Here is a 15,770-nt window from a genome sequence, read left to right as displayed (position 1 = left end):
TGTAAATCACTACGACCCGCATTATGACACCGTGAGGCCGCAGTGACACCGGTGGTGTAATGAGAAGGTTTAATGTGAACGCGACACCGTCACTGAACCGTTTTACGCGCGTGGGTAAAAGCTTTAATGGAGCGGTAATAAATGTAGTTTATTAAAGGTGAATGGAAACACCTCAGTCCGGATCGAGGAGAAGTCAACAGACAGATGTTGTCGCGAGCTAGGAAACTATAAACCTCGAAGCTCTTAACCTTCAGACATCAACGTGTTGCTCTGTGTCAAAGCACATTTACTACTTTTATTACTAATTAATCAAATAACATGTCAGCGTTTTTATCGCACAGTGATGACGTCATGAAAAGCGTTTCCTACAAATATTGCACATTTAGTATGTGTAGGATATAAATAGCATCAATTCAGTGTATTTTTAGAAAATCTTTATTTTAATATTATAATATATTTGTTATATTAGATTTAAAATATATATATGTATTTATTTGTTTGTATTAGAATTGTTTCATTTTATTCTACTTTATTTATTTCTATTTCTGGCGCTGAGTGGAAACGTTTAGTAGAAGAAGAGAATAAAAACACGCACATCTAAGATCACAGTGTCTTATAATAATATTGTATTCATTTACTTAGGTGGTTTTCTAGTAATTTTCAGAACGTTCATTTAAGAGTCGTTACGGAATTAGACTTCATAAATGTTCCAACAGCAGAGTTTTAGTGGAGAACGTTAAAGCTCACATTTACTGAAAATCATCCGGAAATCAACTCTTTTGATATGATATAAATATATATATATATAAATATATATCGTTTTTCTTTTAATGTAATCAGCTGTCATAAGCTGCTGCTTTGCTTAATGCTGCAACAATATGAGGAATGATCTGAATTAAACACATTTTCTCTGACAACACAAACATTTACAGAATGGAGTTATTTTTTATTTTCATTCTTTTTATCCCGAGAGGGCTAAACGGTCTTATTCAAATATAACTTGCATTAGAGTGATTATTGAATTGTAATCTTGACTTAATCTCCATAACAACACTTTAATGCTCAAAGAAAACTCAAACTGTTATAAATAAATAATGTCTTCTTGTCGATGTCGTCACACAATCATTCTATTTATTTCCTGCTTTATTTGTTTCTCTCAGTCTTTCACCCTTAAAAACAAAGCTCCACGTGAGGCTTCAGAGGATGAACTCTGACCTCTCTGTTTGGGATCAAACCGGAGACGAAATTTCAAACTCATTTTAGTTCTTATTTTTGTATTTTTCGCGTAAATAAAATAGCGTCAGGTGAAGGTGGGGATGTGTGCACGCGGGGCCAACACACACACACACACACACACACACACACACACACACCTTCCCGGTGCCGCTGCAGTTGCTCGCTGTATTGCGCGTCGTTGGCTCGAGGCGGAAAGGTGCTGAAACAGCCGGAGAGCTGCTGTCACTTTGGATGCTTTACCGCGCGCTTTATCCTCCGGGGGGTCACGCGGGGTCAAACGCTTTCTTTCACTAATTGAATATTAACGGGGCACGTGTCCGCCCGCCTGCCCTCCACGTGCCCGTCTGGTGGATAATGAAGTCAGAAAACAAAATCTGGATGCGGTTTTTTTTTTGGGCAAAGAAGACAAAAACCAAACAAATCTGGCAAGAAAAATGTGTTTCATTGGTCAAAATGTAAAATACTGATCGTAAGATGAATCCGAAAGTATTTGAACGCGTTGATCCTCTTCTAAATGTCCCGGATGTGGAGGTCTGATTGGAAAGCCTCTCGCGCTTCACCGAGATGCCGTCGGAGCTATAATTGGGATCCAAACTGCAAACAGTTGGTTTTAGTTTTTGCTGTTGGTGTTTAACGACTTTCCTCCCGCAGAGATTCAAAGCAGCCTCCATCGCCGCGCGTGCACGTAGAATATTTACTTGTTTACGCGCGAAATTCATCCAAAATCTTAATAAAAAAATAAAAAAATCTCCGGCTCGTGTTTCTGTAAATTACAATAAAATTATATTAAAATAATCGTAATTTCTCCCTGATCATCTGATTTTATATTACGTAATTAGTTTTCAGCTGAAAAACCTAAAATACTGCCTCGTTCTCTGCTCATAATGACGTCAGTTTACGTAGAAGCTGATGAGAAGTTACGCACTAAATTCATATCTCCAAAGTGCGTCAGAATGAATGTATTTGTTTCAGTAAAGTGTTTCGTTTTTTACACTAAATTATATATTTTTAAATCTGTCTCTTAAATATGTTTTATCTTTCAGAACTTTCTTGCTGAGTAATAATCCACGCGCGCGCTCTAATGAGTGTTTTTAGAGATGAGGAATGAAGCTCGTGACCTTTTGGAAAACTGCTTTTTTCAGAAGCTGCAGCAACAAACAGATCAACACATTCTGCACGTGAAGACACCGACAGCAGCGTGGTGCACGGTGTTCTCCTCCGTACACACACACACACACACACACACACACACACACACACACACACACACACACACACACACACACACACACACACACACACACACACACACACAATAAATAAAGGCAGATATCTGTTATTTGCCGCTGATGTGTAAACTAGTTCTTGAGCCGCAGACGGATCAGACGCACGTGCTGTTTTTAAAGTGATGATTGATGATGGAACGTTTTTATCTTTAAAGAGTTTCACCAAAAGCTGCAACAAAATGAGCTTTCTGTTTTATTATTATTTATTATGATGTTCGTATTATTAGAGTATAACAGCCCGCTGAGACACAAGTGTGATTTATGATATTGAGGAATCTAATTGACTTGACTTCATATTCACTTAGTTATTATTATTCTATTTAGTATTTATTAGGAGTATTCTATATATTTACTTGCTATTTAAAATAACTCTTCTTTGCTTTAGACCACAGTCAAAATATTTTAGTTTTTACTTCAACAGAAATATTAAACCTTCTGTTTTTATGAAATAGTTGGTTAGAAGTTAAATGAATATTTGTTCTCATCGGGTTCAGAGTGAAATTATATTTTATGGTCATTCTTCTTAATTATTGTTTTAATGTGTTTGAGTAAAATGAATGAATTAGTATTTACTTTATGTTGTGCAATGTATGTTAAATGGTGTAAACAGTTGACTCATCTGTTTATTATATTAGTGTACTTTATTAATTATTATTCATTTACAATCTATACTCCGTTCTCCTCCTGATCTATAAACACGTTTCCTTCGCTGAACTCCTCGTTCCTCCTCGTGTCAGTCTGAGATCAGCCCACCTGTGCTGCCTCGGCTCCGCGCGGCCTCCTCACCTGTGATGTGACTTTACCCACAATCCTTCTCCCCAAAAGAAGAGATGAGAAAGACTTTGGGTGCCTCGGCCTCGGCGGACAGACCCGGACCTGGCCGATGAAGCTTCAGAGGAGAAGTGAAGCTGAGACAGACACCGAGATGTCAATAAATACATCATTCAGTAACTCAAACTGACAACGTTTTATTCTTTTATTATTAAGTGTTGCAGGAAAATGTTCATCCAATGAGAGTAAATATAATATGTATTTCTCTCTAGGCTACATTGTGGAGTCAGTTCATCAGTCCGGATGACGGCTCCTCTTCCAGGACGCACGTCTCCCTCCGCCACCATTGGACGAAGCACTCCGTCTCGCTGTCTCTCCTCACTTCCCATTGGACCGTTGGTTGTTTGACAGGCTGCGCGCGCGCGAGGGCCGGCCCCCTCTGCGCCTGGAGGAAAAAAAAGAAAAAACTCCCCCCAGAAGTGAGTATCAATCAGCGAGAAGTTCGGGGGGACAGAGAGAGAAAAAGAGAGACGCGGAGAGGACGGACGGAGAGACGCGCGGACCACAAAAACCACCGGACTCGATCTCACGCGCAGCCAGGATGGCACAGCGGGCCGTCAAAAGTTTCTCGCCGCGTTTCTAGTCAGTTGGGATTACTTTGGACACTTGGTGAGTTTGCGCCGCGCTGTAAACACTGACGTGTGCATTCTTTTATTTTGGTTTTTCGCCGTTTTTTGATCACTGCGTTGGACGCACGGAGAGAGTTTTTTTCGACAAGTCTCCCCCCCCTCCCCCCCGATTCGGGTGGATTTGATAGAAATGAGTGAGAGGAGGCGATCTGCCGCAGCTCTGAGCTCGAGAGCCCACGCTTTTTCCGTGGAAGCCCTGATCGGCTCCAACAAGAAGAGGAAGCTGCGGGGCTGGGAGGAGAAGGAGCTGGAGTTGTCCATGGAGAGCCTCGCCGCGGACGGAGAGGACCCGGCGCACTGTCTGGATATGGACCCGGGTCAGTGCGCAGACATGCACCACACCGCTTTAACAAAAACACAAATGTCCGGTTTGTTTCACTGCAGCGCAGCGCGACGAGTCAAAACATGGCTCCACGTTCGGTGACCCAACCCGCGACACGGCACGTAGCTGTAGAGGCGCCGTTACTCAAAGAGGAGGGAGAACGTCTGTCAGGAATATTACACAATATGCATCAAGAAAGAGTTCTTACAAACTAATTCAAAGTACTTCAAAATAGATTTCAGGACTAAGTGGTTTAGTCCAGGTTTTAAATCCGGACTGGTGGAACCCCATCATTTATAAGTGACGTACAAACAATGAGTGAAAGCGTAAAGAGGAGCTGCTGTCAGTCTGGCTGCTGGAGGCCTCGGCTTGTTGTTCTGTCATGAAGTAAATAAACTCTCAGACAAACACATTCCAGACTCCTTCAATTACAATACCCGCTAAGAAACCAAATCCCTGCGCAGAATTGCGAATAACTTTGCACTAAAACCGTTCTTACACCACGCGCACAAACATCTAACATTCCTCAGCTGTGAGAAAGATAAATGAGAAATTAAAGATTTGATATTTCGTGTAAAATCAGTGTAAAGATGTTTTGTTTGGAGATCAACAACCATCAAAACCTCCGCGTGAAGTCGAACTACTGCGGAGGAAGAAACGTAAAAACATCACAAAAATACAAAGATTGTATTTAAGAGGATTTTTTTTATTGAATTAGAATAAATGACTAATTGTAGATATCTAGATGAAAAAGTGATATTTAGTTTCTGTTTGATATTTTCATAACAAACATGAGAAACATTTTTGCAACAACCACACATTTTATGTTCGCAGTTAATTTATATTTGTACATTTAAAGTCACGGCCTATCGGCCTCAACTTAAACGTAAACGTATTTATTTTTTAGTATATGAACTGTTATATTACTCCATACTGTGAATTAATAACAGATGTCTGCTCCGTGTTTAGATTTCACAGTTTAAAGATAAAGCTGCTTCTCTGTGAGACGTTTCAAACGGACAGAACTAACTCGTCCTTGTGACATGAAATGTAGTTTTACAACCCAGATGATGAAGTTCAGTCGTCTGTTTGCAAAACATTATTACATTTGGTGAACAATGACTGATCCTCGTGAATATTATGACCCTATAACCCTTATATTTAATTTGACTTTAACTCTAAAGATCACACCAGGGCTCGTTACGTCTCTGTATAATAGAGACAGAAGTGAAGCTCTCGGCTTCAGACAGTCTGAGACGCTGAGCACGCGGCCCGCTGCAGTCTGACCTCCGGGGCACCGTGATGCACCGGAACTGCTCGTGATGGAAATACAAAACCTAGAAACAATAGAGAAACTATAAGGTACAATACTTGTTCCGCAGGAGGGAGATTGAGTCTGTCACGGGGAGCTTGTTGCTGTTGTTGACGGTGAACGGTCTGCTGTGCAGCTAATGAGGGAGCTGGGACTGAACGCTGATTACAGCGTTGCTAATGTCAACCAGCTTGTTTATAAAAGGGCAACGATTATCTGGAAAAATTCAATCTCAGACGTCCTTCTGTTCATCGTCTCTGCAGGTTTTAGTCTCAGAGAGTTTTTAGGGTTTGTGGCTCAATTACAGAGTCCCCCCCCCCCCCACCCCCCACCTGGTCCCACTCATTAGCAGGCGGGTTCCTGGCAGGTTCAGCGGGGTCCTGTTCGTGCTAAAGCCTCCGCTTTGGCGCGTCGAGCGGCGGTGACCGAGAAAAGCGAGTCTCTGTGGTCAGATTATGTGGTTTGGAAGAATCCTTAACGGAGTAATTTTTTATTTTTACTCAGCTGCAGGCGAGGCTGGAAGCCGGCTGGTCGTATAACACGTTTATTAGCCTCAAAGACACAAGGGCAGGACTGAGCGCGGGCCTGAACCACGAGGCTCCATTTAACGGCTCAATGTTCAGTCAGCGCAGAGGAAAGAAAAGTGGTTTTGTTAGACCTCCAGAAACAACCACATGTCCATAATATTTACCATTTAAGACACGAATTAACAAGAAGAACTACATCTAGTGTAACTTGATATTTAATTATAAAAAGGCCTGACCCAAACCATGCCATTTAAGGTGGCACTTTTCGCTTTTACGCACAGATTACGCAAAGAGGTAACTCACTACAAACACCAGAATCCTCAGCAGGCATCTGTTAATTTGTATCCATCATGACTACTGCACGATAATAAACTAATACTGACACTAAAATGACCCAAATGTCGAGTCATTTCTCATTGCAGGCTGATGAAAGAGACGTGTGCGTGAAGTTGTTACTGCATTGGTGAGGAAGCAGCTGTGATGATTGAGTTACTCACTGATTACATGCTGGACACGTTGCTTCTGTCCACGTCAGAAATCTGCTGCGACTTCATTAAACACATCAACTTCCATTTTCACGATAAAAGCAAAATAACAGCTTCACTCTCTGATGTGTTAACCTCCTACAATTTTTAAATGTCCTCGTAGAATCTATAAAACATGGCTGTTATGATGATCACGCTGCACATTCTGTGGAGCTCATTGAGGAGAGGATCCTGTTTTATTACTGCACCTCAAATGGAAACATTGCAGATCATACAGGATGCAGTTTCTCCAAATGTACGCCTGATATATTTTGTGATTTGCATCAAAATTAACTCCTGTAGGTTTGAACAATCTTTTAAAATTATTTTTAAAATTAGAGACAATTAGAGACAACAACCATCTTCTCACAAGATCATTTACAGATAAATAACTATTAATATAATCGTGTCAAATTACTCCTCAATTAAAAAGAGTTACAACTTAATATAATGCAAATTTAATTGATAAAAGTCTGATTTAAAAAACCTTTATGATGTCATTAAAAGCGCTTTTTCTTTCTGTAATATATATATATTTATATAAATCTCCCTTTAGTATAAATTACTGCTCGTGAACTTTGACCCAGAGGACAGTTTGACGGACAACACTGACTTGATTAAATTCAGACCAATTAGTGGCCTTCAACGGATGTTAACCTTGTTTTAATGAAGCCTGGTACGAGCTGATTGGGGCCCTTAAGCCACAAGAAGTGTATGTGTGTGTGTGTGTGTGTGTGTGTGTGTGTGTGTGTGTGTGTGTGTGTGTGTGTGTGTGTGTGTGTGTGTGTGTGTGTGTGTGTGTGTGTGTGTGTGTGTGTGAGGATAACCACAGCTGATGTCAGGGCAGCGTTCTGCTTAGTGGCCACATTTTGTTGTTCAACAATAAATACATTTAATAAATTCCGGCTTTTTAAAACAAACAACTAAACTTCATCACCACAACCTTTGGATTAATATTGAGTTGGTTTAACTTAAATGAAATCATGTTGGTTGTACTTAAACTAATCGGGTTAGTCAGGTTATAAAAGACTCGTTGGATTTACTTATAAAGATGCATCTCAGTTGTTGCCTTCAACTAAAAGTGTTGTTGTGTGTTCATACAGATGAATATTTATGCTCCATGCTGTGTTTGTCTGCCTGCATCCCGCTCCTGCGTTAGACCTGTATATATTTATATGTATATCTATATATACATATGTCTGTGTGTGTGTGTGAGAGCGTTCAGTCGACAGACTCCCGTTAGCCGGTGACTTTCCTTCTTCTGCTCCTCGGAGGCGTTTCTGCCAAAATCCTCTCGTTGCTCTCTGGAATGTGTCCGTTCCATCCAAACGACTTTTAGAGGCTCAGAGCAGATACGAGGCTCAATGAAGCTTTTCTGTGTTTGTTGCAACTATTAAAAGCATGTTTTTAGTTGTTTTTTTTAAATGTTGAATGTTGTTTCTACGGTGGAAATCAACTGCGTTTAGATTATAAAACCCCAAATCTCCAGACTGATGACGTTCCTCTTTATGTGTTCCATATAGAAAAATATATAACTTTATAACAAATATAAGAGTTCACAAGTCAAACAACAGTATAAATATCTGAACAACACAATTAAACAGTTTAATGTTTAACACTACTGTAATTTATACAGTAGCTTAAATTGTATTTAATATGAGTTCAATACTTGTAAACTCTAAACACTGCACGGCCTTTAGTGCCACTTAAAACACATGTTCTGTGTAAATATGAAGAGAAGTAAAGTTAGAACAGACAGAAATGGACAAATAGCTTTAAGAGTTTACTTCAAAGATTAAGATGTAAATCTGAGTCTAATATTTAGAAATGCAAAAACTAAAATAGTTAAAATCTTAGTTTCAGTAAAGACAGATTTTAGTGGACATAATGTTTAAAGTGGGATGTTGATCGTACACACAGTGTTATTTATGAGAAATATGCTCATGTTTTATATTCTAGTGTTTATAAATATCCCTGTAGTTTGGCTTTAGATTCATCGCCGTATTCTAAACCTTTAAATGATCAATTATTCACAAATGTTGAACATTAATTAGAAATTTAAAAACAAACATTGTTGGCCTTCATTATGTCTGGTGGACGACCGTCTGAAACACTCTGTGGGAGTCAGTGTGTGTCACAGACGTAGAAGATTTCTGTAAAGTGAACAACATGAGGCTGTTTACCGTCTGAGCATTAATGAATCCCAAACCTCTGAAGATTTGCATCAGAGTGCAGCTCATGGTTTCTGAGCTACTTCCTGTAACACCAGCAGTAATAAGTGTTTTTATAGACGGTGGGGGGGGGGGGGGGGGGCTGACTGTGTATCTGCATGTGTGGGAACAGTCTTAAGAAGCAGAAGAAGGGGAAAGTAATCATGTGTGACAGTCCTCGATGGCTGCCGTGACACTGGAAGGATTTCCCCGAGAAGATGATGGAAAGTCTCTCTGTGGTCATTATAGTCTTATAGTCCTCCCTCCCCCACCTCCTCCTCCTCCTCCTCCTCCTCCTCCCTCCTCTCTCCCTATCTCCATCACTCCTCTTGTTTCCAGCGGCGTTGGCTCGGGCCTGCTCTGCGGCGTTTCGCCCGGGACGCTGTCCAGTCTCTCAGCAGCAGCTCTGCATTTGCATAACTGTGTTTGTGTGCCATCGGTCTGCCAAGTCGACCTCCTCGTGTCACGGGCTCCCAATAAATAATCTGTTATTAGATTCTTCTTTTGGGTGGTGGTGGTGGAGGAACTTCAGCTGTAAACTATTTCTGAGAAAAGTGAAGGAAGACGGATCGTGTGGTGATCTTATGGGAGTTTTTTCCGGGCAAAGTGCAGCTTTGAGGTGTTGAGATTTGGGCGATTCGACGTCCCAGCTGGATAAACTATGATGCGTTTGTTTTATATCTGACCCCATAAGGTTTCCATTTTATTTGTGATCAACATCACACGTGTTCTTTAAACATCACAGTCAAGAAGAGTCATTCTCTGTTGAGGAATGTGTTCTGTTGAAGAGTGTTGTTATCAATTGGCACAAAGAAAAAGAAGTTTTGATTTAGAATCTGGTGTAACTTTTAATTTCCTGTTTCACTCCGAATCAATAGATCAGTGTAGGTTGTTTTACAGTGAAGATGGATGTGTGTGGAGGACAAGATAAGGAAAACCTTCTCTGCAAACTGCTGCTTTGTACCCTGAAGGTGTTCCTGTTATTTTGTCCATCCTGCAGTTAGAGTTTGTTTAATTAAAGTGAGTTTTTTTTTGCACCATATTGTCTCATTATATAACTCACAGCAAAACAATCTAGATTGTTCTAGTAACACGACAAATATGTGATTTTGGGTTGAACTGTCCCTTTAATAACGAAGTGAAAAGGCTAAACGTCACGGAGGCTGAGGTCATGCTGGTTCGGGTCTCAGACGGATGGAAAGCTTCCCTGTAGGTCTGGATTGGTTTCAGGATGAATGAACGTTTCTATCCGCTGTGACATCGTGACGGCGATGATGAGTCTGGACGGGTCAGTCTGTTAAACTCGGTCCTGAAGGAGCACTTGAGGGGAAACTGGGTGAACGCTTCCCATCGACATTTTATATTTTTCTCCATCGCGTTTCAAAAGATTTTACGCAACATTTATTCTGCTTTTGACTCCGGCCCAGAACTCCACGACGAGTCGGGCCAGCGAGCCAAACTCGGCCGCTTCTCTCTCCAAGCTGCAGGTGATTTGGGAGTCGGCGCAGAGAGAACTGTGCTCTCCTCACTCGGGCCAAGTTTCCTGCGTTAAAAAAAAAGCGTGTTCCACTGTTTCAGCGCTGCCTTCTCATCACTTCCTCATTTATTCCCCCTTCTCAGACTCGGAGGCGAGTCCCGGCTCGGACGGAGAGGGTCTGGCCGAGAGGACGTCGTGCTCCTTCGGCTCACCTGCCGAACTGGCCCCCGTCGCTTGCGAGCCGTCGCCCTCGGCCTCCATGGAGGAGATCCAGGTGGAGCTGCAGTGCGCAGACCTCTGGAAGCGCTTCCATGACATCGGCACGGAGATGATCATCACCAAGGCGGGCAGGTAGGCCGGGCACACGCACACACTCATTTGCAGGAAGTACTCCCATGAGGTCTACGTGCAGCTCTGCGGCAGATTCTGGCGCACACAGACTGCGTAAAAGGCGAACTTTGACGCTTAAAACGTTTTCTTTTTCTTTTTGTATTTGGTGAAGACAAACAGAAAAGTGAGCTCCTTATAATTCCAATTAATAGATTATTTAAAATTATAAATATATTTATTATGGGGTAAGATTATGACACACAAACGAATAGATTCAGCGCATGCGTAGACCGAAAATCTGCAGACGCACAAACACAAATGCGTCATTTTTACAGACACAGAGTTAGAGTTGAACACACGCACACACACACACACACACACACACACACACACCTCTGTGTTTGGAGGGTGTTAATGTGTTGCACATGCAGGCCTCTCTGTGTTGCGTTCAGGCCCTCGTGATGCGGCAGGTTCCGAACAACGAGAGCTGCTTCTAATGAATCCCCCTCGAACATGTTCCGTGTTTTTCTCGCTCTGTTCGGGCTAACAAGTCGAAACCAGAGCGCGCGCGCAAGTTGACCTCCGGATCCTGCAGGAAAGGACCTTTTTGTGCAGCGCTCCTCTGCGCCACTAACACTTCCCCCTCAGCTCACATCAATCCGCACGACACACATTAGCTTTAATGTTCAGCTTTAAAGGTCGTTATTATGATCGCGTAGAGCTTCTGGTTCTCAGTCAGGTGAGAATATTCTTTACGTTTCCAACAAAAGTGAAATACTTCTGGGATCAAAGGTTTCATGACGTTACTTTGTATTTAAGAACGAGACCGTTCAGTGCACTTTGTAAAATGCATTTTCAATATATTTTTCTCAATTTTCTTTCCACCTCAAAGTGGTTTATTTGTTGCTAATAACGCGTTTTATGTTTGGAATATTTCTTCTTGCAAAATGGTTAAAACATAATCTGTGGTCGTTTATAAATCTTATGTCTTATTAAAGGACGGGTTTATTTATCCAATATGTTTTTTTAACTAAATTAAACTTCCCAGAATGTTGTTTAATTTTCAGTTAGAGAAGAGTTGTGTTCGTTCATAATGTATAAAACCAGACTGTTATTTTCATTTCCGTTGCAGCTCCTCCTCTCAGCTCGGACTTCTCCGCTCGTTACTAACGTGGCTGTTTTTTTTATGAATTGGGTTTAAATTAGTAATCAGCTCATAAATATAAATATATATAATATGTATATTTTTTGCGCTGAAACAAATGTGAAGGTGGACACGAAACGTCTTCGTGCGCGTTTCGCGGCCTGCTCATAATAAGCTCGTAAATCCAGAGAAGGGGCGCGAGAGCGCCGCGCGCTGCTCTCATTAGGCAGCTTCAGATTTACGAGCTTCAAATGAAACGGAGCGAAATTCAGCCTTTGAAGTGCAGAACGAGGAAATAAATAGAAATGTCTCAGTCACGTGCAGACTCTTCATGAAGGTGCAGCCTTTTCTTATTTCAGACTCTTCGTGGGGTTCAGAGCTGATGGAGCTGCACTCAAATACCTCAAGCATAAAAACTATATTTATTTATTTATGAATTCAATATCAACTCCAGTTTAACATTTTAGTTTTTTTATACCTAAACATGTTTATTTCTCTGCATTTCTCTGCACAAATGTTTGTTTTTATTAAAACTGATTATGAACAGAAGGGAAACGTTTGCTTAAATCAAATAATCTAAGTTTCAGTAGATGTCTCAGAATGTTTACGTGATTTGATTTTGTGTTGTTTTCCTTCTTTCTTTACCTCTGAATGTGTTCAGGCTGCTTTAACAGCTGCTGAGTTCATCAGTCTGGTTTCTGTGATTTTTAGCACACTGGTTATTTATTTGTTAATTTACGTAACAGATGGAGAGCGAGACGGATACGTATGGCTCACCCACATGTTGCCTTTTCTCCTTCAGGAGGATGTTTCCTGCCATGAGAGTAAAGATAGCCGGTCTGGACCCTCATCAGCAGTATTACATCGCCATGGACATCGTGCCCGTGGACAACAAGAGATACAGGTACCTCATGGATGGAAGTGAATGGCTGCCCAGAACAGTTTTACACTGTAAAAGCTCACTAAAGTTTTTATTTAACTCCCCGTCCAGAAGCAGAAACTAAACCCAGAGATTCTCCACCAGCGTTCTGCTGAACCAAAATGATTTCATGTGTGTGTGTTTGGGGCGTTTGGTGTCCCGTGACGGTCTCTTTGCTGTTTCAGATGCTCCTCAGCGCAGAGAATCTGAGAAAACGCTGAGTTATTGTATTTTGTACACCAGAACAAAAAAAGCAGCTTTCGGCCACTTTAGTTTGCAGGAATGTTAACAAATGCACAGCTGTACGTAATATGCACGCGCACAGTCACGTATCTGCATGTAGAGATGCATTGATCGAGGCCCCGACTTGTGCCGACAGCCGGAGCACACAGCTGTATTTTCCTGGATGATTCTAAGATGTCGGACCGAGCATTTTGAACCCCGTTGGATTTTTTTCTCATCTTCGTGCGATTTTCTCGTGCCGTGTATACACAGGATCTGAACCGAACAAAAGATCTTCATTTTGCAGATTTCTCATAACTCCCAACGAGAGATGTTCCCGTCTTCTTCTTGGCAACACGCAGAGAGTAGTTACTCCCGCATCAGTGAAGGGATGCGAGCGTGTGATTAAAGTGTGCATGTGCTGGAGGACGGTTTGCATGTACATGATGGATCTCTCCGGATTTGTAATAAGACGGATATCCTGGCCCACTCGAGCCCAGAGAGAGGAGATTGAAATGTATTCATCATCCCGTTTGGCCGAGCAGCAGAGCCAGAGGCTGCAAACAGGATAACGCTCGACATTCACGTCTAACGACGGGAACGGGGGGAATTAAGTGGAGATGGAAAGAAAATGTGAGATGCTGCTCGTATACCTGCCTCTATGGCTCAACATAATCTTTCCAGGTGTTATGACAGAAGTGAGATATGTGAAGTTTACCTGCGTATAGAAGCTGATGCAGAAACCGGCTGTTACTGTGTGAGATGAAGAGATAATGTGGCAAATAACCCAGAGCGGCCGTAGTTACATTGAAGTGAGCAGTGAAGGGCTGCTGCTGCTTCTTCTGCAGGAGGCCGTGTGTCTTGTGCTCTGGTGCTCCTTCTATGTTTTTAGAGAACAGCCTCTGAAACAGCTTTTAGACACTTCTGGAAGAGTGAAGAGGAAAGATGAACCTCATTTAGTGAAGTATTAATCTACCAGAACAAGGCTGGAAATCGGCTACATATTTTCAAATTCCACAAAAAAGGAGTTAATGCCAATTCATGGTTTCAGCTGTCAGCGGCCGTAAGGGTCTCACATTTCACCATTTGCCCGACTCTGTGCAGCGACTCTGTGCAGCGACTCTGTGCAGCGACTCTGTGCAGCGACTCTGTGCAGCGACTCTGTGCAGCGACTCTGTTGCCAGGAATTTTATTTCTATTTTGTATGTTTCTGCAAACCACAAACGTGATGAACGTTTTTGTATTCGGTCAGAGTGACGCAGCACAACGAGCGACACGCAGAGCGTGACGTAGTGTACAGAGCGAGCGTTATTGAAAGTTATGTGCTGAAGCAACAAGTTTAACAGGAATGAAAGTCTGTTCAGGGGGCGGGTGCATCGGCCCAACACACACAGGACTCTCACCCAGCAGACCGCTCGTCGTGTCCTGTGTGAAACCAAAAGTAAACGATGTTGTTCCGCTTGTTACCTCATGTTACTTTAGAGAGAGCGTTCTGTTACGGAGTTCTGTTCCAGCGTTATTATTTTACCACAAACCATGATCTGTGTTCTAACATTAACCGAGTCGTTTCTTTGCCTAAATCCGACCAATCGTGTGTTTCTGCAAGAGTGAAAGATTTCTGAAACATATTTTTGGTTCAGAAGCTCTGACACTCGACGTGTCCTGTGGTTTATAGAAACATACGATCCAAACATTTGTTGCGGCGACCGGGTTGTAGTGAGTACAGTGTGTGAGTGTTGTGTATTTACTGTATTCATCATCCTCGGTCCTCACGCAGTCACACTTCTGTCTAACGTTCAGTAAAACAAAGGAGCTCTTCTTCTCTGTATAGTAGAAGCTAGTGAAGTAGTTTGAGCTGTGAAGGATGTCGTGCTCGTGCGCTGTCGGTGGCTGCACTGTGTGAATCTATTTGTTATACTGAAGATGTAAATCTTCAAAAACAGCTCATAAATATGTATTTTATTTTTTAAAAGCGTAGTAATTTCCTAAAACAGCTGGACACTGTAGTTTGTTATCAAACTTTACTCAAACAAACTAAATTGTGCATTTGTTGGGGACTATTTTCAGTGGCGGAATGATACATATTTGGTGCTCTATTGAGTATTTAAGACACCAGGACGGATCATGTTTATCATGAGCTCAACGGCTCTGAGGAATAAGACGCGGGATGTTGTGACAAGAAGCAAAATATAGAATATCACCAGAATTGTTCTGTTAAGTTGAAATGTAAATTCAGAAAAGTTATATCCCCAAAAACCCGGTCAATAATTCACTTTATAAGAGACGTAACATGAGAGACTTGTGTTTTAAAGGCCTTCCTTTGCAGCTGGTGAGCCCAGTTTAAAACAGACAGTTCAGCGACATCAAACCAGTTCGCAGGAAGTTGGATTTGTTTTCATGCGTTGCTTCTGCGACACTGAATATTTGATTAACGGCTGAGCACGCCGCAGATACATCCACCCTCTCGCTCTGCAAAACAGAGCCTGTCATCTCAGAGGGAAACAGAGGAAGAGCTCCTCCCCCTCCTGATTTATTAACACTGGTTTGTGTCTGCGTAAAAACAAAAGATGAACATAAATAAAGTGACTTCTGCCATGTGTGCGTTTTAGTTACATTTCATAGCGTTCATAGCGTTCTGCCACCATGAACCAAGACACCACGGAGGACTTTTTAGAGGCCAGAAGATCTCGTTAACTTGAATAGGATTTTCTTCCTGGCTGGGGAATTTACCACAGTCCTCTGCAAACTGAGCTGGGAGCTGTCACTGGTGTGTCTCACGGGCCTGGGGGGAGTTTTGGGGT

The 15,770-nt window shown here is 41.9% G+C and overlaps 1 protein-coding gene across 1 annotated transcript in view; it reads left to right on the top strand.

Annotated features, from left to right (window-relative positions):
• Positions 1-3,820: 3,820 nt before the first annotated feature.
• tbx15 (T-box transcription factor 15) overlaps positions 3,821-15,770 on the top strand; it is a 28,759-nt gene continuing 16,809 nt past the window's right edge. Inside the window, exons 1-3 of the mRNA XM_079170499.1 lie at positions 3,821-4,299; positions 10,498-10,705; positions 12,631-12,732. Coding sequence (XP_079026625.1) covers positions 4,113-4,299; positions 10,498-10,705; positions 12,631-12,732 — 497 coding nt within the window. The 5' untranslated portion in view covers positions 3,821-4,112. The remainder of the gene's footprint in view (positions 4,300-10,497; positions 10,706-12,630; positions 12,733-15,770) is intronic.

This window comes from Pholis gunnellus (genome assembly GCF_910591455.1).
Source record: "Pholis gunnellus genome assembly, chromosome: 12".
NCBI lineage: Eukaryota > Metazoa > Chordata > Actinopteri > Perciformes > Pholidae > Pholis > Pholis gunnellus.
Note: the sequence above shows the minus strand (reverse complement) of the source record. Positions and strands in the feature narration are given on the sequence as shown.